General features: G+C 37.4%; 4 protein-coding genes across 5 annotated transcripts; 3 read left to right on the forward strand and 1 right to left on the reverse strand.

The window, feature by feature from the left end:
• Positions 1-2,096: 2,096 nt before the first annotated feature.
• LOC103405550 (uncharacterized) lies at positions 2,097-5,612 on the forward strand. Of its 2 annotated transcripts, none has more exons than XM_029097108.2 (6): positions 2,097-2,314; positions 3,114-3,292; positions 3,585-4,326; positions 4,451-4,519; positions 4,813-4,982; positions 5,130-5,612. In XM_029097108.2, the coding sequence occupies exons 2-6, from the start codon at positions 3,197-3,199 to the stop codon at positions 5,313-5,315; spliced, it is 1,263 nt and encodes a 420-aa protein (XP_028952941.2). In that variant the 5' UTR covers positions 2,097-2,314; positions 3,114-3,196; the 3' UTR covers positions 5,316-5,612. The 2 variants fall into 2 exon arrangements, with proteins under 2 accessions (XP_028952941.2, XP_028952934.2); XM_029097101.2 differs by having other exon boundaries at positions 2,098-2,314; positions 5,118-5,612.
• Positions 5,613-5,907: 295 nt separating this feature from the next.
• On the reverse strand, positions 5,908-7,915 carry LOC103405569 (protein trichome birefringence-like 42). Its single transcript, XM_017331442.3, has 4 exons — positions 7,308-7,915; positions 7,031-7,205; positions 6,704-6,888; positions 5,908-6,626 (listed from the first exon to the last, which is right to left on the reverse strand). Exons 1-4 carry the CDS (start codon positions 7,709-7,711, stop codon positions 6,128-6,130), a joined length of 1,263 nt encoding a protein of 420 aa, XP_017186931.3. The 5' UTR covers positions 7,712-7,915; the 3' UTR covers positions 5,908-6,127.
• Positions 7,916-12,426: 4,511 nt separating this feature from the next.
• LOC103405551 (protein trichome birefringence-like 39) lies at positions 12,427-16,118 on the forward strand. Its single transcript, XM_029097712.2, has 5 exons — positions 12,427-13,134; positions 13,320-13,491; positions 14,660-14,835; positions 14,926-15,084; positions 15,587-16,118. Exons 1-5 carry the CDS (start codon positions 12,803-12,805, stop codon positions 15,876-15,878), a joined length of 1,131 nt encoding a protein of 376 aa, XP_028953545.1. The 5' UTR covers positions 12,427-12,802; the 3' UTR covers positions 15,879-16,118.
• A 4,444-nt stretch (positions 16,119-20,562) lies between these two features.
• Positions 20,563-23,573, forward strand: LOC103405570 (seed biotin-containing protein SBP65). The gene is made up of 3 exons (XM_017323923.3): positions 20,563-22,522; positions 22,692-22,817; positions 22,983-23,573. Exons 1-3 carry the CDS (start codon positions 20,738-20,740, stop codon positions 23,337-23,339), a joined length of 2,268 nt encoding a protein of 755 aa, XP_017179412.3. The 5' UTR covers positions 20,563-20,737; the 3' UTR covers positions 23,340-23,573.
• The last annotated feature ends 2,874 nt before the right edge of the window (positions 23,574-26,447 follow it).

Below are 26,447 nucleotides of genomic sequence, written 5' to 3' on the forward strand. Positions count from 1 at the left end.
ATGGAGTTCATAGCAAGGATAGCATCGAATTTCCTCTCTAACTTTGCAATCTGCGCATTAGAAAAAGGATCATTACCTTTTGTATCTGTGTGTTTTGAGTTTCATTCGCAATTTGCTCGATCGTATAGTAAGGGGCGTAGTTAAACTCAGATTTTAAAGGATTTTAAAAGCCTAATGTAGTCAAGGATTTTAAAGGATTTTGAAATCCATGTAATTCTAAGTATAATTAATCGAGATTTTAATAGTTATTTTAAAAATCTATCTAAATGTAGGTGTATTAAAAAATTAAAGATTTTATAGAATTTCATTAAGTTGTAAATTTTGTGAAATTTAAAAGCAATAAGTATATATAAACCAAATAAAATCTTAGTATATATAACCAAAACCAAATAGAATATTACTTCACACCATAGGATTTCAAATTCATAGACCTCTTTGAATGTTTTACTCTCTCTTCTTCTCACTGCTTGCCAGCCACTTTTTTCGCTTTATCTTCTCCCTTCATCTATGCAATTTTTTCTTCAATTTTCGTTGCTGGGCTATCTCATTTATGGGTTGAATCATTTCTCAAATGGGTTCTTGGGTTCATCTCTATAAATTTCGGATATGGGTTGCCGGGTTCCCTCATTTGTGGATAAATATGATGTTGGATTGCATCATTTCGTTGCTGGGTTGCATCATTTTTTAAATTTTGTTTAATTTAACTCATACCAGAAATCTTTATCGCATGCCCAATTTTTTTTTTTAAATCTGTGCAAAAAGCACCAATCTTTCATAGACTTGTGATCATTTTATCTCATGCCTAATTTTGTATTTGTAAAAAATCGAATGAAAATTGTATTTGTTTTCAAAATTTGATATGTTAAAGATATATTTGTTACCATTTGATTATTTGACAATCAAGATTCAACGTTTTAAAATCTATCAAAATTCATAGAAATTTATTATATAAATGTTCTGAAATCTTTCAAAATCTATATGGATTTTGTAGGCCTCAAACCGTTCCAATTCATTTTACATCTCCCACCGATCTTGAATATCGATTGAAATATAACCTTAATTGATCAAACAACGGTTTATTGGTCATATGCTATGTGCAAGATAAAAAAACACTAGGCTTGAGAGAGAAAAATGGTGTTTTGTTATGGGTTTAGGTGGAGAGCATTTTTGCTCATTATCATAAACTATGGTATATTCTTAATGTACACCTAATTATTTGTCATGTGTCTTTTTATTTAATTTTTGCTACTTTTTTTTCAAAATTGAAAAAGTAACATTCATTGTAAAAGTTAACTAGAGTTAGAAAAAATACACGTAACAAATTATTAGGTGCATGTTAAACATATACTATAATTATAGTAATGACCAGTATACGAGGTGGTACACCACATGTCACTATACAAATAATGGGAAATGTGTGTTAAAAATTTATAACTTAAAAATAAAATTTATCATCACTTTTGTAAAAACAAGTGGTATAATACTTGTGTTCCAGTCACAATGAAAAATTTCTCCACTTTTAAGGGTGTTTGGTTTCAAGAAGAATGAGTCTTTGAAATTACACATGTCTACATCTCATTGGGCCATGTCAGGTGTCATTAAATTTGGATACTGACCCGTAGACCTGTAAACGGGTCGGGTTTATTAGGTTTGGGTCGGGTTCAACCCGACCCGTTAAGTTAACGGGTCACCCGAATCCAACCCGTTAAGCTAACGGGTCACCCGAACCCGACCCGTTAAGCTAACGGGTCACCCGTTTCACCCGTTAACAATTATTATTATTTTTTTTTTTGCATAAAGTTTATTTTTTGTTATTAAGACTTTACTAAAATTACTAAAATATCCTCAACTAACGAGTGCTAACGGGTGTTAACGGGTCCTAACGGGTCTAACGGGTTGACCCAAAGTGACCCGTTATTTAACGGGTTGTTAACGGGTTCACCCGTTAGCGATCCGACCCGTTAAGCATCCACCCAAATACAAATATTAACGGGTTGGGTCGGATCGGGTTAACGGATTGGGTCCAAAATGCCAGGCCTACTGACCCGTCGGTATCCAAGTATTGTACATAAATAATTGAACACGTGGAGGCTAGAAGAATCTCCAATGAAATGAAATGTGTCTCTACGTTTCTTACTTTCTTGTACCTCTCTCCTTCCTTATTATATTGTTCCATAAGCAAAACCAAACACAAAGTTGGGGTTTATGCATTAATCCAAGTCTCTCATCTGAGATTTTGGGTTTCTGTTCTTCTGGGTATTTTTAATATTAGTTGATCATCAGATTTTTCAGCACTCACAATTCACAGCAACAAGTAAGTTCTCAACCCTCAATTTTCATCACAATCATCAAACTTTGCTGCTTTTGATCATGGCTACAAGCAAAGCTCTTTTCTCATTTACCTGTTCGGTTACCGGGAAAATTGCTGGAAATTCATATGAATTAGCTACTTTTTTGTATCAATTTTCGTGCTTTTTGCCTTATGAGAGAGAATTTGTAAATTAATTGGAGGGTTCTATTATTTACAGATGGGTTGTTTTTCTTTCAAGTTAGGGATCGTTTGTGTTGTTGCTTCCTGAAATAAATTGGTTTTGTTATATTTTTAAACTATATTTAATCATTTGTTTGGTGTTCTCTCAAACACTCTGGCATTTGGTTTGCTTTGGAAAATTGGAAATTGGAAGTAATGATAGGATGCTAAGACTTGCAATCATATTAAGATAGGGTCTCAACTCATTAATTTTTGAACTTGTATTTCACTAAACTAAATTGTACCGAATACCCGTCAACCCTTGTGCCGTGATGCTTGATGATAATCCCTTTTTGAGGTGTTATACAGTATGTGTATACGGTTGGTCACTGGAAAAAGTTACTGTTGAATTTGATCTCTTTCAATCAGTTTCGTTGCTTGTCTGATTTATTTGGTTCACGGGGCGAAACTATTACGTGCTACTGATATTGAACACTTACAGTAATTCTTAAAGAAACATGGTGTAATTCTTAGTTTCATTTTCGGAGATGGAAGATTTCAACGTTCTATGGGGTTCTTCTTCCTAAGAGCCATTTTTATGTATTCTTGTGAGCTAATACTAAATTCATATGATTTCTTGCAGATAATTACCAATTTGATGTAGAAACTGAGTGGGGGAATTACAAAATACCAGGAGACATACGACGATTGTGTAAAGTTTAATTTATGATCAGTATGGATGTGAAAGGTGTAACCTGGGTTGGTGGTGTATACCAGAAATTCGAGACTATGTGCTTGGAGGTAGAAGAAGATATGTACCAGGTAAAGCCTTTTGGAAGTCCTTTTCTGTCTCCCCGATTCCTAAAAAATAAGGAATAATGACCACATACTACTGGTCTGGAAGTGTTGATCATAAGTTTTCAATTATCCTTCCTCTTCCTCATCATCCTCCCACTTTGAGTGCTTATGAACATATTTATCTCGTGTGCATTTTTCTTTGGAATAAAATATGGTGTTTATGTGGTTCAGTGATCATATGAGATAGTGGTCATGTTAATTTCATTCCGTAGTCCAGTTAACTTATTTTGTTGATCATTCTATTTATTTGGAACAGGACACGGTCAAATTTGTTGAGAATCAGGTACAGACTGTTGGTGCAAGTGTTAAAAAGTTCTATGCAGAAGTAATGCAAGATTTGGTCTGTCACTCTTCAGTGGATCCGGAGATTATACCAGCCTTTGGGGACCTTGTAGAAAATAATTTTCATGTTGATAATTCTAAAAAGTCAAAGGTTAGTAAGAAAGGAGAGCCGGTAAAAGTTGATGTTGAAAAATTGAGTGGGGATTCAGAGGTGATTGCTGCAATGAATATGGATATGGACCATAAATCATTGTTCCATGGACAGCACATGGATGAATATCGCATGCTATCCTCAGGGAATTGTGCTGGAGGAGCATGCTCTGATGTATACTTAAGACAAGACTATGATGGGAGTAATTTTAATAATTCAAACTCGGTTGTCAAAGAAAACCCAATCAAGGAGAACTTACCCGGGGCAATCACTCCGGTTGAATCTGATTTGGGTAGGCCATCATCATCCTGCTGTGTAAATTTGAATGATACCTATGAAGTTTCGAGCGAACGTAGAGATACAGCTATAACCCCATCTATAACCGAAGGTATGACATGTAAGTCCACAAGGGAAAGTTGTGTGATTGCAAATGCAAGCCAATGTACGGCTGATGTTTCAGTTGACAGCCGAACATCTAATATGATTGTTTTGGATAAATTGGAAGCAAAAGAATGGAATGAAATACCAGATTCATCCTTTGGTGGCTCATCAGTAGAATCAAATGGTGACTATTCTTTTTAACCCTCTACAAGTGTTTTGTTTTCACCAACCTTCCTACTTGTTCTCTTTGATTTCCGGGTTGGCTGCTGCAGACAATTGTTTGAACAATGGGTTTGTTTCTTTGTTAGGATCCTCTCCAAGTGGACAAGTACACTCTGAAAAATATGCTGCCAAGGAAATCTCTGCGTCTCATCCTGGTAACACACAGTACATCTCATTCAGATGCACAATAATCTGATAACAGTTTTTATATTGATATTGACTGAAAATGATTATGCAGATAACAACACTGAGAAAATAAAGGAGTGTTTTTTCAACTGTGGACCATAACTGATTTACATTCATGGGGGGTCTAGATTTTATACTAGTTCATGAAAAATTGCACGTTCTTTTTTACATGTAGAGTTGTGTACTTGATGGGTTTACTGGTGCATGATAAATTGAATGTTATTTTGTTCTCCTAGTAGTAACCAATGACTCAATTTCCCAGGGGGTTTGCATGACTCCAATTTTTATGCAACTGAGAGTAATACTGTTGTACATGGAACGGAAAACATTCAACAATCTGAAAGGGCAAAGCTTGAGGAGACTTGTGTAATGGTGACTGGTGAGGACATTCATTTTGTTCCTCACGTGGACAGTAAACATAGGCCTTACAAGGTTATCTCTCTCTCCCTCCCTACACCTCCCTCCCTCCCTCTCTCTCTCTCTCCTCATTCTCTCTCCCCCACACCCCCCCCCCTCTTTTCTCTTTCTCCCTACTTTAATTGGCATTAATTGGGACTTCTTTTCTAGAAAAAAATTCAGAATGTCCTTGCTTTGAGGAAGAGGTCAGCAAGGAAGCAAGAATATGAGCAGCTTGCATTATGGTATGGGGATGATGAGAAATCAAATTTAGAAAGTGGAGAACGTCTCGGGCATTCTCCGACCGTGGAGGAGACACAGAAATCACCAGCTCATGAATTTTGTGAATCTGAATGGGAGATTCTCTAGGTACCCTAGTAAAAGCTTGTGTAAATAAACCGCCTCACTGCAGCCTCTCCGTGGTGATCATGGTGCCATTCAAAATTCCTAGCTTAGGCTAAAATTTGTACCATAGTGGGAAATAAACTAGAATGTCTCCCGCTCTAGTCTTGAGTACGTTAACAATTATGTAACGTCCATAAGATTAAGTACTTGAAATTTACATTACAAATGGGTCCGACCCAATAGAGTCCTACCTTTATGGTCACCATTGTTAAAAAGATGGTTACTATTATTGTCTATGGTTAGCTATTGTTTGTGCTGCTATGCTGTATTTTTTGTTCCTCGTTTTCTTTTCTTTCAAGTTTTTTGTTTTTATGTTGGAATTTGAAAATGGAATCTGTTGAACCTGTGTTACTGGTTCAAATAAGTGCCCAGAGGGGAATAATGGATCGTAGTTTCGTGCTTGTGCTACTGATTGGAACAACTGTGGATGCATACATTCTCGCACATTGTTTCGTATGTTTGGTAGTCAATTTCTTCAATTTATTTCTTTATTGTCTTTGCTAAAAAAGCTATAATAGATAAAGCACATGCAGGAACTTTACATCCACACAGAAGGTAAATTCTCATGATTTGGAATACTCGATTTTGGTTTGTCTGCTTATTTGGACAGGCTACCCCGACGTGTCTTGGCAGCTGTTCAGGTTAGTAATCAACGGCAGGTATGGTTTCTGTACATTTTGTCTTCTCTTATAACTCTCGTCTTTGAAATTTCCTTCAACCTTATGAAGAACGAAGATGCTAAGTTTACTAACACTGATGGCAGATCAAATAAGAGGTTAAGAACTAAGAATGACTTTGGAGGTGTCCAAGACCAAAGATACATACAATAGCCTATTCCAGGTATCTGGCAGGCCAGGCAAACACCAGTGGCTGCAATCAGCATAAGTCTCCGGTTTTCTATTTTGCAAAGCTAATAACTGCTTCCACTCCTTTGTCGCATAAACTGCTGGATGCGCATCTCTTCGATGCTGAGACAGCTTTGTAATGTTCAGGTACGTCACTGGGGTCTTCATGCGCTGCATTGTTCTCTCAATAACTTTTATAATTTTCCCCGGAAATGTTGTTTCGTAGGAATCGCCTTCAATGGGTTGGGTTTCGTTGTAACACCAATGCTTTCCCTTGTGCTCTGGTGAAATGCTGCGGAAGAAGACTCTTGTTTTAGTCGCATCCACATTTTGATCAACCCAACGTGCCCAGGTATTCATTGCCATATCAAATGCTGATTCAATCTCCATATTCTCCATTGTTTTGCCCTCGTATTGAAACAAGTCCCACCTGCAAATCTCAATTCCATTGGACAACTCCTTGAAAAATATTCATTCATTTTAATTATTAGATCACAAGTGACTTACGTCTTGATCTTCCCATGGTGCACCCACCAGTGACCGGTGTTGAATACCATAATGTCTGCCCCTATCCACTTCATGGCCGAGGTTGCAACTCTGTCAAGCCTAAGAATCCTAGCACCACTATCTTGGTTAACATTTTGCTGCATTAAAAATGGGCTCCAGTAGAATTCAACAGAACAGTTGTACGCCTGCAGTTAAAGAAACAAGCAACACCACCACAGTTAAGAAGTCAAGGTCCTATTTTTTATTTTCATCTCCTCAATATCACTATATATGAAGAAAATAGTTCAGTGACGGAGGATCTTTTGTATAAATGAAAACTCAACCTACCTTAGCTGTGAAGACCTTGTAGATGCCGCTTTTCACGCTGACTAGGGTTTGAGAGGGAGGTAGAGCTGAGTAAAGAAGACAAGCTAGGGATTCCCACTGGTTTCTGTTAAGTGAGTCTCCAACTATGATCACTCTCTTTCCTCTTAGTCTCTCCAACATGTCTGTTGCGTCAAACCTTCCAACCATAACGCACGTGTTTATGTTAGGTACAAATTACAATTAAGGCAACATACAACGTTTAATTCATATACTAGGATTAAGTAAGCAGTTAACTTGCCTTGGAATCTTACACCCCTTGGCCTCCCAGCTCCATTTCTCATATATGAAATCCGACCTTCCATTCCTTTGGCAGCTGACCTGGTCACTAAGAAACGGACACTGTGCCCCTTTGTACATAGGACTTCCCTTCGGATCGTAAACCCATTTTCCATCAAATATGTTGCACTTGTCTTCTTCATTCAATTGTGTCACATGTTCCTCGAAGTATCCTTGTTGCAAGAACTGAATGTTTGCATCTGATTCATTGATCGATATTGTTGATGTTATGTCTATGTTCCCAAGAGTTGATAGGTTTACGCTGTCGTGGCTGTGTTTGAGAAAGAATATCGGAATGATGCAGCTTATACAGCTTGCAACTATGCAGAGCCTCCATCCTCGACTAACGGGGGATACGTTGTCCATGGCTGGAGGTATTGAGCTCAAGAGAGGTCTGGTTTATAAAGTATAAGCAATCTATCTTTTTCATATTTGAAAAACCGTAAGATACAAATTTACATGGAAAATTCCACTATTGTGGTACTGAACTCATCATAAATATGTATTATTCTCGTCGTATTCATGTAAATCGAACATGAGGACTCCCCCGATATTGTTTTGTTGTGCGTTTCAAAAGCATGTCAACTACTCCTGTTATTGGTGAGTAAACGCAACAATCATATATTGTCAAAAATGTTAACCACTTCATTAACCCTATTATATTTTTACTAGGACAACTTGGAAGGGGACAATAGTTAGTTAGAATTTTGCCAATTGCATCTGGGTTAGGTGGCTGGCTCAGGAGAAATAGGTTAAGTTGTCATTTAAGGGTGTATTCAATTGAGAATTTGAGATATTTTAATGGATTTATAAATTCATGAAGTTTAAGAAAGTTTAATTGATTTGTAAAGATTCTATAAAAAAAATTTATTCAATTCCCTCGAAATCTCAGAAGAAGATGAGAGATTTGTGAATACTTAAATTCTACTATGAAATCTCTCAAATACCCTCAAATTTCTCAACTTTTTAAAATTCTTTAAAATAAATTCCTAATTGAATACATTTGAAATATTATAAACTTTTTTGAAATCCTAATTGAATACACTCGGATTTATAAGGATTTTAATAAACTATCTTAAAATCTTGATTGAATACACTTTGAATTTAAGAGAATTACTTAAAATTCTGATTGAATATCCTTAGATTCATTAAAAGAATTAAAATTCCTCAAATTCTCAATTAAATACATCCTTTAGTGTTACGCTATTGGTATCTTTTTTTTTTTTTTTGTGATAACTTTACTATTATTTCATTTCACTTGTAGATCTTAGGGTTGAACCTCATAGACGGCGAGTTCAAAACTAATTTATTTCGGCACACACACCCCCCTCCCCGCAACCCAGGTTAGATGTCTGGCTCAGGAGATACAGGTTCAGTTGTCATTTTGTATTCTGGTCTATTGGTATTATTTTTTACGGTAAGAATTAGTATTTCTTTTTACTTTTAGGTCTTAGGTTGAATCTCGTCGATGACAAGTTCAAAACCAATTTATTTCCCCCTAATATAATTATATCGTTGTATCATAAAAGAAAAATGCTTAACCTAGTTCCCAACTGTTGTTATTTTAGCCAATGTGTAATCCAGTCCAATGTTTGTCTGACATTGGATTAGTGCAAAATAACCCACTCCACGGTAGCTCCCGGTAACAAATACGCCCATTGGTTTCATTTTAAACGCAATCCTTCATTCCAGAATTCCACATAAATATTATCAAGGAACTTTAACGAAAAACTTCCGGTATTATTCATTTTAATAAAAAATCACATTTTTACACTAAAAATTCTAGTACTATTCATTTAACTATTTTATTTTGTCCTTATCGTTAAAACTCAAAGTTTTCAAGTCATTTTCATTAATCTTCCTTATTATCAAATCATTGATTCCAGATGGAAGATGATCCTCTCCAGATCCACTTTGTGAGGATAGGGATCCCCACATCCTAGCCATTCATCGTACATCGTGCGGTCAGTTTTTGTCAAGTACTATTTGTGTTTAATTTTAAATAAAAAAAGTCAAATGATTTTTAACCGCACGATGCACGATGAATGACTAAGGGTGAGGATCCCTAGGATCCCCACAATTTGGATCCTGATGGGATCCAAATCCATTCCGGATTATTAGTTTGGCGATGTTTGATCCTTTCAAGTAGTCTTTCTTGTTAAAACAAAATATTTTACTCAAGTCCAAACGCTCAACCACACCAATTTCTATCTCGAAAAATACTAGGACCGATCAACTAGTATAACTCAATGGTTTGTAAGTGAGCTGTCTCATTTTCGACACCCGTGAATGGTGGGACTGTATTATATTTGTATTGAATTTGATACTTATTTATTTCTAGCCTACTGTGTGGCTTAGTTGACTTCATGTCTAGTTAGTGTAGAATATTTCTTTTCCTAATTAGAGTTGAATAATATTGAACAATGCTAGGAGCCTAGGACCATGATGTTTTTAATTATTTATGCTATTGTTATTTTTATTAACTAATATTTATTTCACAAGTATAATAGTTCAATAGTATTCCTCTTTAATTATATATACTTTAATTGATCCTTTCAAGTAGGTATTTTGTTAGAGCAAAATATTTTACTCAAGTCCAAACGCTCAAACCACACCAATTTCTATCTAAATCGACAAATACTAGGACCTATTAATCAGTACAGCTCGATGATATTTTTCTCTATTTGTAAGTGAGCAGTCTCATTTTTTTATACAATGAATGGCATGACTGTAATATACTTTTGGTGAGAGTGATATTTATTTATATCTAACTCATTGTGTGGCTTAACTAATTTATGTCCAGTTAGCGTAGAATATTTATTTTCCTATTTAGAGTTGAATAACATTGTACATCAAAACAATGTTAGGACCATGATCTCTTTAAATTATTATACTTTTGTATTCATTATCAATTAATATTTATACTACTAGTATAATAGTCCAATAATATTTCTCTTCAATTATAAACGAGTGTATAAATTCAACTATTGAAGATCGGAAGACCACAACAGCGCACACATTGTGCAACTCAGCCCAACCTCCTTAATGTATAATGTCGTTGTATGAAAAATTTATTATAGATTTATAAAGTGAATATGAGATAAGTTTACGTTCATATCTATTTTCAAAAGAAAGCCCTCAAATTGAAAGATCGTTCACCAATTGCTCTTATTTTAAGGGGTGGTTTTTCCTCTGGCTTTAGGGTTTAGCAGTAGAGAAAGAGCTTGATTTTGGGTCCAGTAGTTGGGTGATAATATTGAAAGCGTGTAGAGCTTGACAGGTTGAAGTTCAATGCGAAACCTATCCGCATTATTCTTCACAGTCAAGATTGTTATTCAGGTCAAAGAGTCAAGGAGCAATGGCTAGTGAAAAAATGAATTAAAAGATTAAATTAAATTTAGGTTAAAAGTCCTCGACCTAGACGTGACCGTCAGTCAAAACACATTATGTTGGGTGTTTATATGTCTTTAGAGAGCGAAGTGTTAAAAAACTACTTATAGTTAGTCTTTTTAACTTTTTATCTCGAATACCGTTCTTTATTTTAACAAATATTAAATATTTTATTATCAATTATTTTAAAAGCAGAAAACTCGGGTATACTAGGAAGACTATATTTGTAGATAAAATTTTGTAAACTAAATGACATGAAAGTGATTACCACCACCTATCACTACAAACCCTATACTCTTACACCACCATTGCCATCACCACCACCACCCCACACCACAATCGCGCCACCACCACCACCACTACAATCACAACGACAGCTGCTACCACCATCGTTCGTCGCCGCTCCTACCACCATTATCACCTCTGCAGCCCAACCACCACACCACTTTATTGACACCACTACCACCACCATCATATCCATTGCCCTCACCGTTGTCGTCGTCATCACATATACTATCATGTTTATTTTTATCATTATATATAATTATATCACTTTTACATAAATTTATTAAACGCTCAACTGCTTTATTTTGCTGCTGATTATTCTTAAAGGATAGCAAAAACAATTTAAAATAAAAACGCATCAATCCCAAACTGACGCTAAGCTCACTCATTTTCTAAAACCACATTTTCTCTCTTTCTTTTCTTCTTGAGTTTTATTAACTTTTTAACATTTACCAAATGAAAAGTTACTATCAATTTAAAAAGCAACTATTGATTTTACTATTATATAATCCTTTATGGATTCACTTGGAGAATAATTTTTTTACATTGAACTCCTTAACTCTTGCCATAAATACCTGTCCTCAAAAAGACATGAGTACAACAATATTTGCTGGACAAACGTGGACGGCAGATTTGGTAATATACCACACCATATGAAAAAAGCTGTTGAATCAGCCACCCAAAAAATTAACCTTGAAAAAGTAATTCCCAGCCTTTCTTTGTTGGTAGGGAAACTGTTTCCCATTATTTAAGAATCGAAATCATTGTGATTCCAAAGTTTTCAAAACAAGAGGCTGCATCAACCCCACATCCCACTCTTCAAGGAGCCCATCCATACATTTCACCAATCACACTGCCTGCCGGCCTGCCTCTCATTATCAAATAAATAAAAAGAAATGCTGAGAAGGCTCTCTCGAGGTTTTTTTATAAATTTTCTGCCACTTTATATTTTTATCATAATATTTTATAATGTTAATATATAAATTGTGTCAAAAGCTTGAGGTTACAGAAAGGCTAAAGAGTCCCAGTCTCATTAGCATTTCCCATAAATAAATCAAACATAAAATTCAAAAAATTATTAAAATGTTGAAAATGTTGAAAATGCAGTCTGTCTCTCCAGGAGGATCTTGGAGATTTTCCAATCCCATTTGGTCATCATACATCGTACGGTCAAAAATCATTGAATTTTTTTTATATTTAAAATTGAATATAAACAGTAATTAACAAAAACTAGCTGCACAATGTACGATGAATGAATGTGATTGGAAGATCTCCGGGATCCTCACATAGAGGATTTGGCGATGATCCTCTCCCTCTCTCTCTCTCATTCCATGTGAAGACCTCTCTTTCTCTCCTCTTATCTCTCTCGATATATTTTTGAGTGCTCCAAACATTGCACTTCGGATGTTTTAATAATTAGATCTATATGTAAAAATACAAATTTCAAAAAATTTAACGGTTAAAATATGTCAAAAGAAATGCTAAGAAAATTATCTCAAAGCAGGGTTCTTTGACTACTTACAATTTAATAAATTCTCATGTCATCATCATAAAACATTGAAAAAAAAACGTAAGGTGCCAAAGAATTCAGAAAAAATTCACTTTTAAGAGATTTTCTTTAGCATTTCTTAAGAAATTCCAGATGTTCCAGATCATCCAAGTATATTTTTTTCTCTCTCATACATTATATAAAGAGCCCTTTCAGAAACCTTTTTCCTCACTCCTCGTCCTTGTTTTTTTCTCCCTCTCGATTCCTTGTCCTGGAAATTGAAAATTTGAAAAATGGGTTTCCTATTCAGAGCTCTGCTTTTAACTCTGTTTTTAGTTTCCCACCAAACACAAGCACAGGAATTCAATTCCTCTTTCTCCTCCAATAATGCTTCTTCTGCTTCTGCTACCAGTACTACTAGTACTACCAGCTCAGTCGCCAGAAGGCTCGCAGGAAAATGCAACTGGTTCCGCGGTACATGGGTCTACGATGCTTCTGCTAAACCATCCTACTATTCCTCCACCTGTCCCTTCTTAGATCCGCAGTTCGACTGCCTAAAGTACGGCCGCCGCGACACCGCTTTCCTCAAATACAGATGGCAACCCTTCTCCTGCGCCCTTCCCAGGTACCCAATTCGGTAATTCAACGTTAGACGTGTACAACGGGCCGAGCCCGCAGTACTTGAAATGGGAACGCGACTAAAGCCGAGCCCAGTTGTCTGTATTTTTTCTTCCATAATCCGGACTACTCAGTAGTACGAGAAATGAAGGGTCATGATTAATTTGAGGAAATACTATTTTTTTTGTGCAGGTTCAATGGGTTGTATTTCTTGGAGAAATGGAGGGGGAAGAAGATCATGTTTGTGGGTGACTCAATGAGTTTCAATCATTGGGTGTCTTTAACATGTATGCTTCATGCCTGGGTGCCAAATTCCAGGACTTCATATGTTAAGACAAATAGTTTATCTTCAGTCACATTCCAGGTAAATTCCAACCGCTTAATTTCTTGTTCAACTTTTTAATTTTTGATTGTGTTTAAAATGGCTTTAAATAAAATAAAAATAATTTTGAGTTTTAACGATAATGATAAAATAAAGGATAAAGTGAATAGTATTAAGATTGATTTTTTAATGTAAAAATATAATTTTTCATTAAAATGAACAGTATCTAGAACTTCTCCTTAAAGTTTTCTTAAATAAATATAATAAAATCATTAGATGAAATAGTGCGTGCATGTTTTGTCCCTTTTCACCTTTAGCTTTTAAGAAAAGGTAATCAAAGTATTTTTCCCTTTCAAACTCTTTTTTTGGAAGAAATTGAGTTTTAGTAAGTTTTTAGCCAGTCACAATCTACATTAGCTGGATTTGCATGACTGGATTTTGACGGTCGCATTTTAACTGTTTAAATATCGGTGCAGTACATACATTAGTGTACTGTAGAAAAAATCCGTCATTCGTGCTACTTCTAGTAAGTATTAGTACATGATTGACATGAGGTGGTGAGATTTATTGAGTTGATTGTCTTAGCCAATGTGTTGTGCGTGTGTGGAGTGCAGTGTGTGAAAGCATTGAAAAGGGGAGCGTGATTGGTGCTTATTAGGCCTTTTCACTGTGCCGGGGGTTATGCCAGAGCTTGTATTCTTTCTTATGTGGGAAATATAAACAAAAAAGCATTTGCTTGCTATGTCTTTTTGTAGAAATTTCATATGACAATGACATAAAAAACTGGTTAAGAACTGTTCCTTTAAAAAGCATTTTTATTCAAAAGCACTTTACTTGAAGTGTATCATGAAATAATAATTTGATTCAACCCTTATAAACAAAGGATATCTTTAAAAGTTATAATAATCGGATCTAAAAAATTTGAACCTAAGGATTAAATGATCTGGACCATTGAAATTTGATCCAACTGCTACAAACATGAGAGTTCTAATAATTATAGTAGTTTGATCAAATTTCAACGGTCCAAATAATTTGATCCTTAAGCTCCATTTATTTAGATCCGGAGAGGATCTAGGTTCTTTTTTGGCTAACTTTTTATGCCAAACATAATTAAAAGCATTTGCAGTTATTTTAAAAGCACTTCTAAGCAAGCATAAAGGTTATATAATTGCCTACGTTGGATTCCCTCTTAATTTATTTTGCACTCCAGGACTATGGAGTACAAATACTGCTGTATCGCACACCATACCTGGTAGATCTTGTCAACGAGAACGTGGGACGAGTGTTGAAGCTTGACTCAATTACGAATGGCAAAGCGTGGAGAGGCATGGACATGCTGATATTCGACACGTGGCACTGGTGGACTCACACCGGAAGAACACAGCCGTACGTTCCTAGCTAGTAGTTAATCTCTCTCATGCCATCACATGCACTTGTTTTGCTGTTTTTTTCATTAACGTACGAAGAGTACTGCAGATGGGACTACCTGGAAGAAAGGGGTAAATTGTACAAAGATATGAACCGTCTGGTCGCATTTTACAAGGGAATGACAACTTGGGGCAGATGGGTCGACCGATATGTCGATCCTTCCAAAACCAAGGTCTTCTTCCAAGGCATTTCTCCTACCCATTACGAGTGAGTAACTCCATCTTCAAATCTCCTTTTGTTCTAATGCATTTGAACATCAGCTTTTCTTCCCTACGCATGTGGGTTGTATGCATGCATGATCCGGATGAGCTTTTTGGACAACGTGAGTGATGATATTTAGTTGCAATATCATCATATGCGACGTCCAAGTCGCTTTCTGAGTCATGCGCAATTTATGCTCACGACCCATCTGTGCATAGGACAAAACCTATTTTGAAGATATTTGACATTTGTCCAACAGACTCTTAAAAAGGAACGAAAAATAATCAGGTCCTAATTACCTAAAACGAGCCATTCATCGATCATTACCTACAAATTGCTTTAGACAAGTGTGCAAAAAGACTCTTCTATTTTTGTTTTTAATGAGTTATTTTGCGCATCTTCAAATTGTAATTATTATGTTTTTTAAAAGCCAGTTTGTTTTGTGTAAGTAAATTATAAGTGATTAAGTGGCAATTACTAAATTTTATTTGTTTGTGAAATTAATTAGGGGCAAGGAGTGGAATCAGCCAACAAGATCCTGCGCAAGTGAAACGCAACCATTCTTTGAGAAAAAGTATCCAGCAGGAGTACCTTTGTCTTGGGTTGTAGTCAACAAAGTGCTGGCTAGGATTAAGAAGCCAGTCTATCTTCTCGACATCACGCTTCTTTCACAAATCCGCAAAGATGCACACCCATCCAAGTACAGCGGCCACCACGGCGGCACGGACTGCAGCCACTGGTGCCTTCCCGGTCTGCCGGATACTTGGAATCAGCTCCTCTATGCTGCTCTATTTGCTTGAAAATATTAACCACCATTAGCAATATTGTTGTATTTCATTAGTCATTCGTTCCTGAAAGAAACTCTCATTGTTTCAGGAAAAAGTAGGGTTTTTTTTTCTTTCCTTGTTTTCTTTCTGCATTTTACTTGTGCATGCATTTGAGCAATAAGAGGGTTCGGTCGTGATTCAACTGTATATTTACATCGTTTGGAATACAGTTTAATTGATCCCTCAAATTAGAAAAACAAATTTGGTGGTTCAGCATTTTGCATCATCTGTTTGGTGATTCTTTTTGGGCCTCATGACATGTAACCGGTTCTTAGTTACTAGTGTTTATTAATTAAGACCTTATTGTTAGTTTTCAGATTTTGATCGAAGTCCTTAGTATTAATGTAAGACTTTTTAGCTAAAATAGTTTCTGAGATTTGCATAACTCATCACTTTGGTTCTTGATATTTGAAATCGATAGAATTAGTTGGATGTGTGGGCACACGAGAAATGATAAAATTAGGAATGAGGATATCTGAGATAAAATAGGAGTAGCCGAAATTGAAGGAAAGATGAGAGAAAATCGGTTACGGTGATTTGGATATGTGCAACGAATGCCTATTGACGCTCCAGTTAGAAGATGCGACTACGGGACAGAGGTCTAGGGCTGAAGGAGTAGAGGAAGACCTAGGAAGATTTTGGAAGAGACTATAAGAAAAGACCTAGAGTACTTGGATCTAACGGAGGACATGACACAGAACCGAGCGCAATGACGTCTTAGGATTCATATAGCCGATCTCATTTAGTGGGAAAAAGGCTTTGTTGTTGTTGTTGGTTATTAAATTAAGTGTATTTTTGTCATTTGAATCCTTATTTAACATAATGTTTCACGAAATGACCAAAATGATTGATGGTAGAGAATCTCAGGGACCACTTCTAATGATTTTAAATCTCAGGGACAATTTTAGCTAAAAAGTCTTGATGTAATAATGAATTTATATGTCAGTTACATAATTTAAAAAAAAAAATAGTAATTGATTTAGAGTTTTAATACTCACACCTTCATTAAAGTCCTAATTAATTTTCAATTCAAAACATTTCTAAAATAAAAAATAAATAAAATTAGACTAAGTTTGTACCTATTAGGTTTTTATAAAAAGATTTCCAAGTTTTTTAAATATACCCTTTCAGATAATTTTTTCAATTTTTTAAATCTACCCATTCGTAAATATATTTGTTATCGTAAAATGTACCATTTTATTCTTTATATAAAACCATTTAATTTTTTTGTAATCCATTTTTTAAACTTACATTCTTTTTCGTTGATTTGAGAATGTGTCGATGTCAAGTTTAATCGAAAAAATTTACTAATGTTATTAACCTAATATCTAATTTTTGTGGTTTTGAAGAATGTACCGTATTTTGGTACAATAATTTTTTTGTTAATTTTGATAAATGGATCCATGTTTATGTGTATACACAATAGATTGGAGAGTATAAATTATGTTTTCACATTTTTAATCTCACAAATTATGGGGTTTATTTAAAATCTCATTAAATAAACAATTAGAATTTCATTTTTAATTTAAAAAATACAGTAATCTACATAAAAATACATTATTACACTAATGTCAAAAACTTTCATAAAAACTAAAAACCATTAAAATTTTATTGAAAAAACATTTATAATTAGTAACGGCATCCAAAGTCATCCTAGTAAAAATGGCACTTGAATAGTCTCAAATGCCTTGAAAACATAAGTTTGATTACATTATATTGTGGTTAATGTTGGAACTTGGTGATCGGTAAACTAGTGCTCTGAATAGAGATCTATAAACTGGTGGACCACAATGAATAGTTCATAAGTAACATTGTTTGGATCAAAACTTAAACTTTGGGCTCGGGGGAAGTTGGCCCAAAGAGCAGCCTAAAAGGAAGAAGCCCAGTCAAGGCCAGCCGAAGTCCAGAAGACAGGAGAAGCCCGTTTCTGACTAGGTGCAGGCCATGCAGACTACTTGCTCACCTACCCAATGGCCAAGTGGTATAGACCAGCCAGCTAATCAGCCCAAAAAGTACTTTTTAATGGCAGTACAAGTAAATAGCTGATGAGTCACTATCCTTCAAACTACATTCGAGCAAGATTATTGCTACAGGAGGCCAAACCAAGTTGTCTATAAAAGGAGAAGGAGAAGTCAGAATCAAGGACACTCAAACAAACAAACAAAAGCACAAACTCTGCTCAAAAGGCATATTTGCTTTCAAAACGAAGCTGTAGTCAGCCCAAGCCTTCATCCCTTTCGGGATAAACCCTTTGTAATAGCTCTGCTACCCTACTCAAAGCCTGTTGTAGTATCGATTTTCTTTCTGCAAACTCATTTCCCAACCCCTTTTCTAAAGCCTTCAAACCTTCTGTTAACCCACAAAGATAGGAAGTTGCAAGACGATTAGCCTTGCCCGACCTGTTTTGTTTTTGTCTTTTTCATTCATTAGCATAGCAATATGTTGTATACTTCAAGTTGTACCCAAGTTATTTCTAGTAATATGGATTTTAAAAGACCCTCTCAGCGCTTGAATCCGATTTGAATATGTCTTCACAGTTCAAATCAGATCTAAGTTCTAAGCCTTCGGGCATATAAGATTTGATCACCTTAAAAAGTCCTTGGCCTCAAGGCATAAAAAAGAACCTAATGTGGACTTAACCCATCCACTACAAGCTTTGATAACGAGAAGTCCGAAGTTACTTGGGGCGCAAGTAATCGACCTGCCACTTGGTTTTATTTCTGTTATATTATGATGACCGTATAACGTTCGAGTACGAGATGAATTCTGATGGGAAGCCTCAAGGCCTATTCAAGGCCCTACAAAGGCACCTATTTGGATTCATCCTATTTCTCGGGCAAGAACATTGAGTATAGAAGGGGTTCTGATGGGAAGCCTCAATGCCTATTCAAGGCCCCACAAAGGCACCTATTTGGATTCATCCTATTTCTCGGGCAAGAACATTGAGTATAGGAGGGGTTCTGATGGGAAGCCTCAAGGCCTATTCAAGGCCCCACAAAGGCACCTATTTGGATCCATTCTGCTATTTGAGTTCAGGTAATCAGAAGTATAATGGTTATAAGAACCATATAACTCACAAAAGGAACCTTATGTGTTTGAGTACTAAGTTAGTTATTTATGGGAAGCCTCAAGGCCTACATCTAAGGCCCCACAAAGGCACCTGTCAATAACTAACATGGTCTCTCGAATATATATGATTAAAACTCAAAACATCCGTTCTACATCTACCATGCTGAAGATGGTAGTGGCACGCCTGAGCAATTCCAAGTTAATCTTGATCGTGAGCCTCAAGGCCTACATTCAAGGCCCCATAAAGCCACATTTCAAAGTTAACTCTGTCATTCTCTTTCAGCCTTGCCCGACAAGCCCGCCAATAAAGCAGGAGCCCGACAGAAAGCATCAACCGGCGCCAATCTCTCGGGGAGCTGTGTGCTCGTCGGCCAGGAAGCATTCCCCACGAAAATTCCCGTCACGAACAAACATAAATCTAATTGTTTGGGAAGAGTGAAATTGGAATATTAGTATCTATCATCCTAAAAAGTATGACGAAAACAAGGGAATAAAAAACCCAGATAAATGAAACCAGAACTTCATCAAATTTACCAATCAAAAGAAACTTAATCTCTTTCAATTGATTTACTCAGTCTTTGTTGGTTTGCAAGGTTATGCACTTAATTCAATTCCTCCAACAATATCATGGTAATGGTTGGACTCGTAAACAATTCCATATACTTCACTGAAAAACTAATCCAAGGTTAACGAAAATTAAGACAAGAACTCATCTAAAAGTATGAAACAAAATTTTCTTATTGGAACAAACAGATTGTCATGATTGTATAGTTATGCTCTTCACCACAAAATGTCGCAAGTTCTCAACTGAAACAAATAGGTTTTCCTGTTTGTTGGCTTCCGTTCTTGGTCTGAGGTTACTGAAAATTAAGAGAATATCACATCTACAAGGTAAATTGACATTAGGCTTGTGGTTTTTAATTGCATGTCTCGTTTGTGTCTCTTTACTAATTTCTTGACGTTTGTTTCTTCACTTATTCCAAGTTAATTATTGGTTTATTTTATGTTTTAATTTTTAATTAATTTTATGAACTTACTTTGGAATAAGTGGAGGGATAAGTGTCAAGAAAAGAGACACAAATAAGACATGTAATTAGGGAGAGATTTTTCAGTATGACCGGTACATGGAGTGGTAAACCATATGTCACTAATATATACTATATATTTAATAGTGTATTGGAAAAATGAAAGCAAGCATTCATTTGAAATATCATCTCTAAATGCATGCATTTGGTACATAGATAGCTAACTGAACTGATAAGGATAAGGGACGGATTGAAGTGCCCGATCCTTATTCAACACATACTGAAGAATTTGACATGCGTGGCAGCCCAAGGCTCTCCCTCGTGTCAGTAGACATAGAGACAATGTTGGGTTGGATAACGCAAACCTGAAACAGTTCGACGTGTGAGCTGCTGGGTAGCATGGCAATCTGACTCTCAAGAACAAACGTGTCAAGAAGCCACCACGTGGCACTTTCCCACCCAAGAGATGTCGCCCTCCATGCAGGGACGACGTCGTTACCCACCTCCTCAGCACCGCCATGGCTTCCTGTTTTTAACCCCAATCCGGCCCAACATCACTCTCCACTTCTGAAACGCCAATCAAATCTTTCTAGCGAAAAAAAAAAGAACCCGAAACCCAAAATCTCTGTATTGAATATAACCTGATCGATCGTGTTATTGCATCGAATACATATTGTGTGTATACATATCAAACAGCTAGCGCTTTGGTTTGAATCAAGAAAGAAGGAAAGGAAGGAAATGGCTTCCGAGCAGCAGCAAAGAAGGGAAAACACAAAGCCGGAGAGGGAGGTGCACATAGAGAAAGAAAAGGTGCCCAAAATGACTACTCACTTTGAGGCTATGACGGTGCATGTTACTGATACGAGTGCTGGCAGAAAAGACACTCCTCTCGACAGCGGCAGCAAGCAGTCATCGAAGGACGAAGGCGATAAAGCAGCCTCGATGAGGAGTGGGAATACGGTGGGCGATGTGGGAATGGAGAAAGCAAGAGAGACTCATGAGATCGGGTCTCATAAGCTCGAGTCTCTTAAAGATACTCTGGCGTCGGCGAGGGAGGACAGACAGAGAGAATCGCAGGCAGACAAGGCGAGGGCAGAAAACATGGTGGCAGATAAAGAAGCTGAGTCTAAGAAAGAGAGCCGCCAACAAGGTGGACCTGGAATTCCTCAGTCTGAACAGAGCCATGAAGCTAAAAGTCAAGCCGGAGGTCAAGCTCATGGTCAACGTCAAGGTAGTGGCCCTCAGTTTGAACAGGGCCATGAAACTAAAAGCCATGGCGGAGTTCAAGGTGTAGCTCATTCATTTGAACAGCGCCATGAAGGTAAAGGTCAAGGTGGAGGTCAAGGTGGAACTCGTCAATCTGTTGGGAAGGTTGAAGAGCGCCATGAAGCTCAAGGTCGCCAAACTACTGGGAAGGTTGAAGGGCTTCAAGGAGGTCAAGGACAAGCCCATGGTGGACGGCAAGGCCAATCTTTTGGGAAGGTTCAAGAGCGTCAAGGAGCCCATGGTGGAGGTCAACAACAACGAGAAGGCAGTGGTGGTGATCGCGGTCATCAGACGGTTGGAAAGTTTGAAGTGAGTGGTGAAGAAGAGCAGGGTCGGACTGATAAAGGCCGAGAAAGTAGTGAAGCTGATAAAGAACGTAGACGCACACAAATACACGAGGGTGTGGAGAAAATGACTCTTACCGGGGAAGACAAGAAGCTGCAGCTGGGCCAAGAGGACGAGCAGCAAGGTTCTAAAGGAAGACGAGGCTCCGAGTCTGAGATGAAAAGCACACACGAGAGAAGCACTACTGAAGAGGAGACTAAGATAATCAAAGACGAAGAGGGTCGACGTCAAGGAACCAAACAACAACAACCATCTTTGGAAGAAATCTCACAGCTGAGAGGAACAGCTCAGCAAAATTCTATGGAGGCGATGAGGGCTGCAGAGGAGCGTTACGCCAAGGCTAAAGAGTCGGCCAGGCAAGGGCTTGGCAGCGCAACCGAGTATGCCTCGGAGACAGCTGGACAAGCCAAAGACACTCTCCTCCAAGGAACACAAACTGCCAAAGAGACTCTCACTAGTGCAGGTAAGACCGCCATCGAAAAAACAGCTCCACTAGCGGAGAGAGCCAAAGACGTTGCTGTCTCCGCCGGTCAGACCACTCTGCATTACGTGGAAGAAGGGGCTGTGAAGGCCAAGGACAAGACTTTGGAGGGCGGGAAGACTTCGGCGGCGTATGCAGGTGATGTGGCGGTGGACTTGAAGGACAAGGGGACTGTAGCCGGTTGGACGGCAGCGCATTACACCACAGAGGCTGCAGTGGAGGGGACTAAAAAGGCAGCGAAGGTTGTGATAGGGGCAGCTGAATATGCTGGGCATAAAGCAGTGGATATTGTTTCGAAGCCTTTGAGTGTGGTTAAAGATGCCGCTGCGGTGGCTGGGGAGAAGGCTGAGGAGTATACCGCGAGGAAGAAGGAGGAGGCGCAGAGAGTACTGGAGGCCAAGAGATCAGCTGAAGAGCAAAATAAGCAGCAGGTATATATTTGTCAAGAGTGCTATTTAATTACATACCGCTCACAGATTTGCTAAATTGATTCAAGTGTTAAAAAAAATTATTAATTAAATTACGAACAATTATTACTGGCCTTCATTACCAATCAAGCGAGAGATGAGTTGTTTGAATGTTTTATTTTACTTGAAACAGTCTCATCAAGGAGGAGAAAGAGAAGGATCCGAATGGGAGCAAGGCACGACATGGAACAAGCAAGCTCATGAGAATGTTAGCGTTGGGATTCGAGGAGAGGGTGACCGATCATCCGAAAAAACTCAGGTACGGTTCCTCTTCCAATTACATGAACATGACTGTATATACATCTAATATATATTATCGATGCGATGAATCAAATAATTAAAATTTGAGCTAGAAATATTAGTTTATTAAGCTGGCATTTGAGAGGAGAGTTTAATGGGTTGATTGTACTTGAATGATAATCAGGGTTATCAAGGTGGACAGGAATCCCAGAATCGATCTCAGGGCCTCATGCGAGGGGCAGACATGAGTCGGGATCAGTGCAGGGATGAGAGTTGGATGAAATCGCGGAGCGGTGGCGCTGGGGCAGGAAGCAACGAGGAGTACATGATGAGCATGGACAGCTCTCAAGTGGGAGAGGCTGGTGAGGGAGTGCTGGGAGCAGTCACGGAGACTTTACTGGAGATTGGTCAGACAACAAAAGACATGCTGATCGGCGGGCAGCACGGAATGGAGGAGGAGGAACTGAGTGGTGGCCAAGAACAGCAGTGGAAGTCGTCGACGGATGGACGGAGCAAGCAAGGGATGACCAAGAGGAATTGAGGATAGCAAAGCAAGCAAGGGGTGACCGAGTATGAAACTATATTCTGCACGACTACTTCTACTCTCAGTTTTGGGTTCCACTTTTCGGTGTAGATATTTTGCGAGTGCATAAAAGGGAGATATAATATAGATATATATGTACGAGTTATATTTCGTGTTAATAATTTGGGTTTGGTTGATGTTTTTGGTGAATAATTTTGAGTGTTTATGTATTAAAAACCACCTTCCTTGGAATCGTGACGATTTGTTGTTGTTGTTTTTGTATTTGTATTTTTATTATTATTATTTTTATATATTTTTATATATTTTTAAATTTCTTTATTGAAATAGGGCAAAAGCCCACACAGAGAAATACGTAAGAGGGTAGGGCCCAAATGAACGAGCAAAGTGTGTCCAACAAATACAAGCGAAGGCTGTGAAACAACCATTGAAGTAATTATCCGTAGCATCGCCCTTGCAGCCGACACACCAAATGAGAAAGCATAAGGGAAGCCACGGTTTAAGATGCATTTTATAGACGAATATCAGAAGACATGAAAGTGAGTTGCATCGCGACTTTCTCGAGTGTTTCAAGAATATTTCAACCATTTTTCTATAAAAATACAAAAGAAGTATCGAATCTTATAAACCGTTATCCTTTATACAAAGGAATCTTATAAACCGTTATCCTTTATACAAAGGGAATTGTTATTGGCACTCAAAATTTCTTATCCTACACTTCAAATTTTCTATATTTAGAAAGAAAAATACACTTGTGAGGAGTGTAGAATGAGATTTTTGGAGTGCTAATAGTACTGCCCTATACAAAACATATAAATAAAATACTCGGACTACATGTACTCTTGGTACCGTTTGGTACCTGGGACATGATGGAACGGAGTGGAACGAGACGTTCCGTCCCACGTTTGGTGCCCTTAAAACGGGTGGAACTCGCTGTTCCACGGGACAAGTTTTGGGTGAATCTTCGTTCCACCTCATCCCCCTGGAACGACTCGTTCCACATCTGTGGAACACAAAATTATAACCTATTCGTCTCCTTCTTCTTCCTCCTTGTTTCTATCCGAGGGCATCTTTGCTCCCTCTCTGTTCCGTCCCGTCCTGTCCCATCCTATCCCGTCCCATTCCGTTTCGTCCATTCCCGTCTGCATACCAAACAATACCTTAAGGAACGTGTTATGATATAGAGTGAGGAACGTGTTACAACACTGATATATCAACCTAACCTAATTTCAATACGTTCTTGATAATAGAAATGAAGAGTTGCAGAGAATGAACCAATGTTGCAAATAAAGCAGGAAATAAGAACAATTCTTAGAGAGAGAAAGAAGAGAATTCTCAATTATATTTTATGTATTGTATTTCCATCATTTGTTTGGAGCTATTGCATTTGCTTATATAGCCACACACAGCTTACACTTTAAGCAATCTGTTTTTAACAGAACCAACTACCTAACAACCTTTCTGTTAACCGTTTTAACGTCTACTAACAGTACTAACTACTACTAACAGTTTTCCTATTAGCCTACATCATTCATCATCCCCCCTCAATCTCAACTGGGTTTCCCAGCTTAAGATTGAAGCAATGCTTAATAAAAGTAGAACTGTGAAGACCTTTAGTAAGCACATCAGTTGTTTGTTCATCAATTGCAACATCCAAATCTCCTTGTTGTACTCTTTTGCGAACAAAGTGATAATTTGTGTCAAGATGTTTAATTCTGGAATGGAACACTGGATTTGCACTTAGTGCAATAGCGGACATATTGTCATAGAAAATCACAAGTGGATTGGGTAGAAAAACATCCAAGTCCTTCAAAACATTCCTTACCCAAGCAATATTAGAGGCAATGTGAGCAAGTGCTTTGTACTCAGCTTTAGTTGAGCTTCTAGAAACTGAGCTTTGCTTCTTAGACTGCCAAGAAATAGGATTATTACCAAGTAATACAACATATCCAGTCATTTACCTCCTTGCATTTAAGTCAGCAGCCCAATCAGAATAAGAGAATGCATTGAGACATGGTCCTGCAATAGCTAAGTAAACAACACCAGCTTGAATTGTACCCTGAAGATACCTTATAATTCGTTTTACAACTCCTAGATGTATATCAGTTGGCTCTGTCATGTATTGACGGACACAATTTACTGCAAAAGCAATATCTGGCATAATAAAGGTTAAATATTGTAATGATCCAACTAAGCTTTTGTAAAAACTAGGATCTGCAAGTGATGTTCCTTCTATCACTAACATCGAATTGTGTGGTTTGCAAGGAGTTGGAGCGGGCTTACATGAATCCATTCATGCCTTGTGAATGAGATCCTTGATATACTTGGCCTAATTTACAAATAAGTCCCCATTGACCTTATATTGAATTTGCAGCCCTAAGAAATATGTCAGCTTCCTGAGATCCTTCAAGTCAAATACCTTAGAGAGTTCCTTCACTATTGATTAAATTATTACAGGATTAGATCCAATCAAAATAATGTTATCTACATAAAGTAAAAGAATGACAATATTTGAGTGATCTTTCTTTGTAAACAAGCTTGTATCAGATGGTAAGGCAGTGAATCCCATAGCAAGAATATAACTTGTGAATTTTGAATTCCAAGCCCTTGGTGCTTGCTTGAGACCATATAAGGATTTCAAAAGTTTGCACACACGTGTTGGATGTTGTGGATCAACAAATCCTTGAGGTTGTTTCATATAAACCTCTTCCTGCAATTCTCCATGAAAAAATGCATTCTTGATGTCCAGTTGTTTTAAATCCCAATGATTCATTGCAGCTAATGCTAAGATAATTCTCACAGTTGTATGTCTCACCACAGGGCTGAAAGTTTCAAAATAAACTACTTCATGCTTCTGAGAAAACCCTTGAGCAACCAGCCTAGCTTTATATATAGACACACTGCCATTTGGATTCTTTTTCACTTTGTATACCCACTTACTGTCCACAATTGATCTATCTAGAGGTGATGGAACAAGACTCCATGTTCCCTGGGCCCAAAGAGAATCATACTCTTCTTGCATGGCTTGTTGCCACTAAGGTATACTAGATGTTTTTCTAAATGAAGAAGGTTCTTTGCAAGTATTTACTTCAGTAATAAAGGAGAAAC

This window comes from Malus domestica, chromosome 17 (genome assembly GCF_042453785.1).
Source record: "Malus domestica chromosome 17, GDT2T_hap1".
NCBI classification, from domain to species: Eukaryota; Viridiplantae; Streptophyta; class Magnoliopsida; order Rosales; family Rosaceae; genus Malus; species Malus domestica.

Bases quoted from the DNA above. Each gene is read 5' to 3' on its own strand.
- LOC103405551 (XM_029097712.2), top strand. From the start codon at position 12,803: ATGGGTTTCCTATTCAGAGCTCTGCTTTTAACTCTGTTTTTAGTTTCC. The intron at 13,492-14,659 runs GTAAATTCCAAC...TTTGCACTCCAG, and splicing joins TATCTTCAGTCACATTCCAG to GACTATGGAGTACAAATACT. The intron at 14,836-14,925 runs GTACGTTCCTAG...AGAGTACTGCAG, and splicing joins CACACCGGAAGAACACAGCC to ATGGGACTACCTGGAAGAAA.
- LOC103405550 (XM_029097101.2), top strand. From the start codon at position 3,197: ATGATCAGTATGGATGTGAAAGGTGTAACCTGGGTTGGTGGTGTATAC. The intron at 4,520-4,812 runs GTAACACACAGT...TCAATTTCCCAG, and splicing joins AATCTCTGCGTCTCATCCTG to GGGGTTTGCATGACTCCAAT. The intron at 4,983-5,117 runs GTTATCTCTCTC...CTTCTTTTCTAG, and splicing joins GTAAACATAGGCCTTACAAG to AAAAAAATTCAGAATGTCCT.
- LOC103405570 (XM_017323923.3), top strand. From the start codon at position 20,738: ATGGCTTCCGAGCAGCAGCAAAGAAGGGAAAACACAAAGCCGGAGAGG. The intron at 22,523-22,691 runs GTATATATTTGT...TACTTGAAACAG, and splicing joins AAGAGCAAAATAAGCAGCAG to TCTCATCAAGGAGGAGAAAG. The intron at 22,818-22,982 runs GTACGGTTCCTC...AATGATAATCAG, and splicing joins GATCATCCGAAAAAACTCAG to GGTTATCAAGGTGGACAGGA.
- LOC103405569 (XM_017331442.3), bottom strand. From the start codon at position 7,711: ATGGACAACGTATCCCCCGTTAGTCGAGGATGGAGGCTCTGCATAGTT. The intron at 7,206-7,307 runs GCAAGTTAACTG...TATGGTTGGAAG, and splicing joins AAGGGGTGTAAGATTCCAAG to GTTTGACGCAACAGACATGT. The intron at 6,627-6,703 runs GTAAGTCACTTG...TGAGATTTGCAG, and splicing joins CACCATGGGAAGATCAAGAC to GTGGGACTTGTTTCAATACG.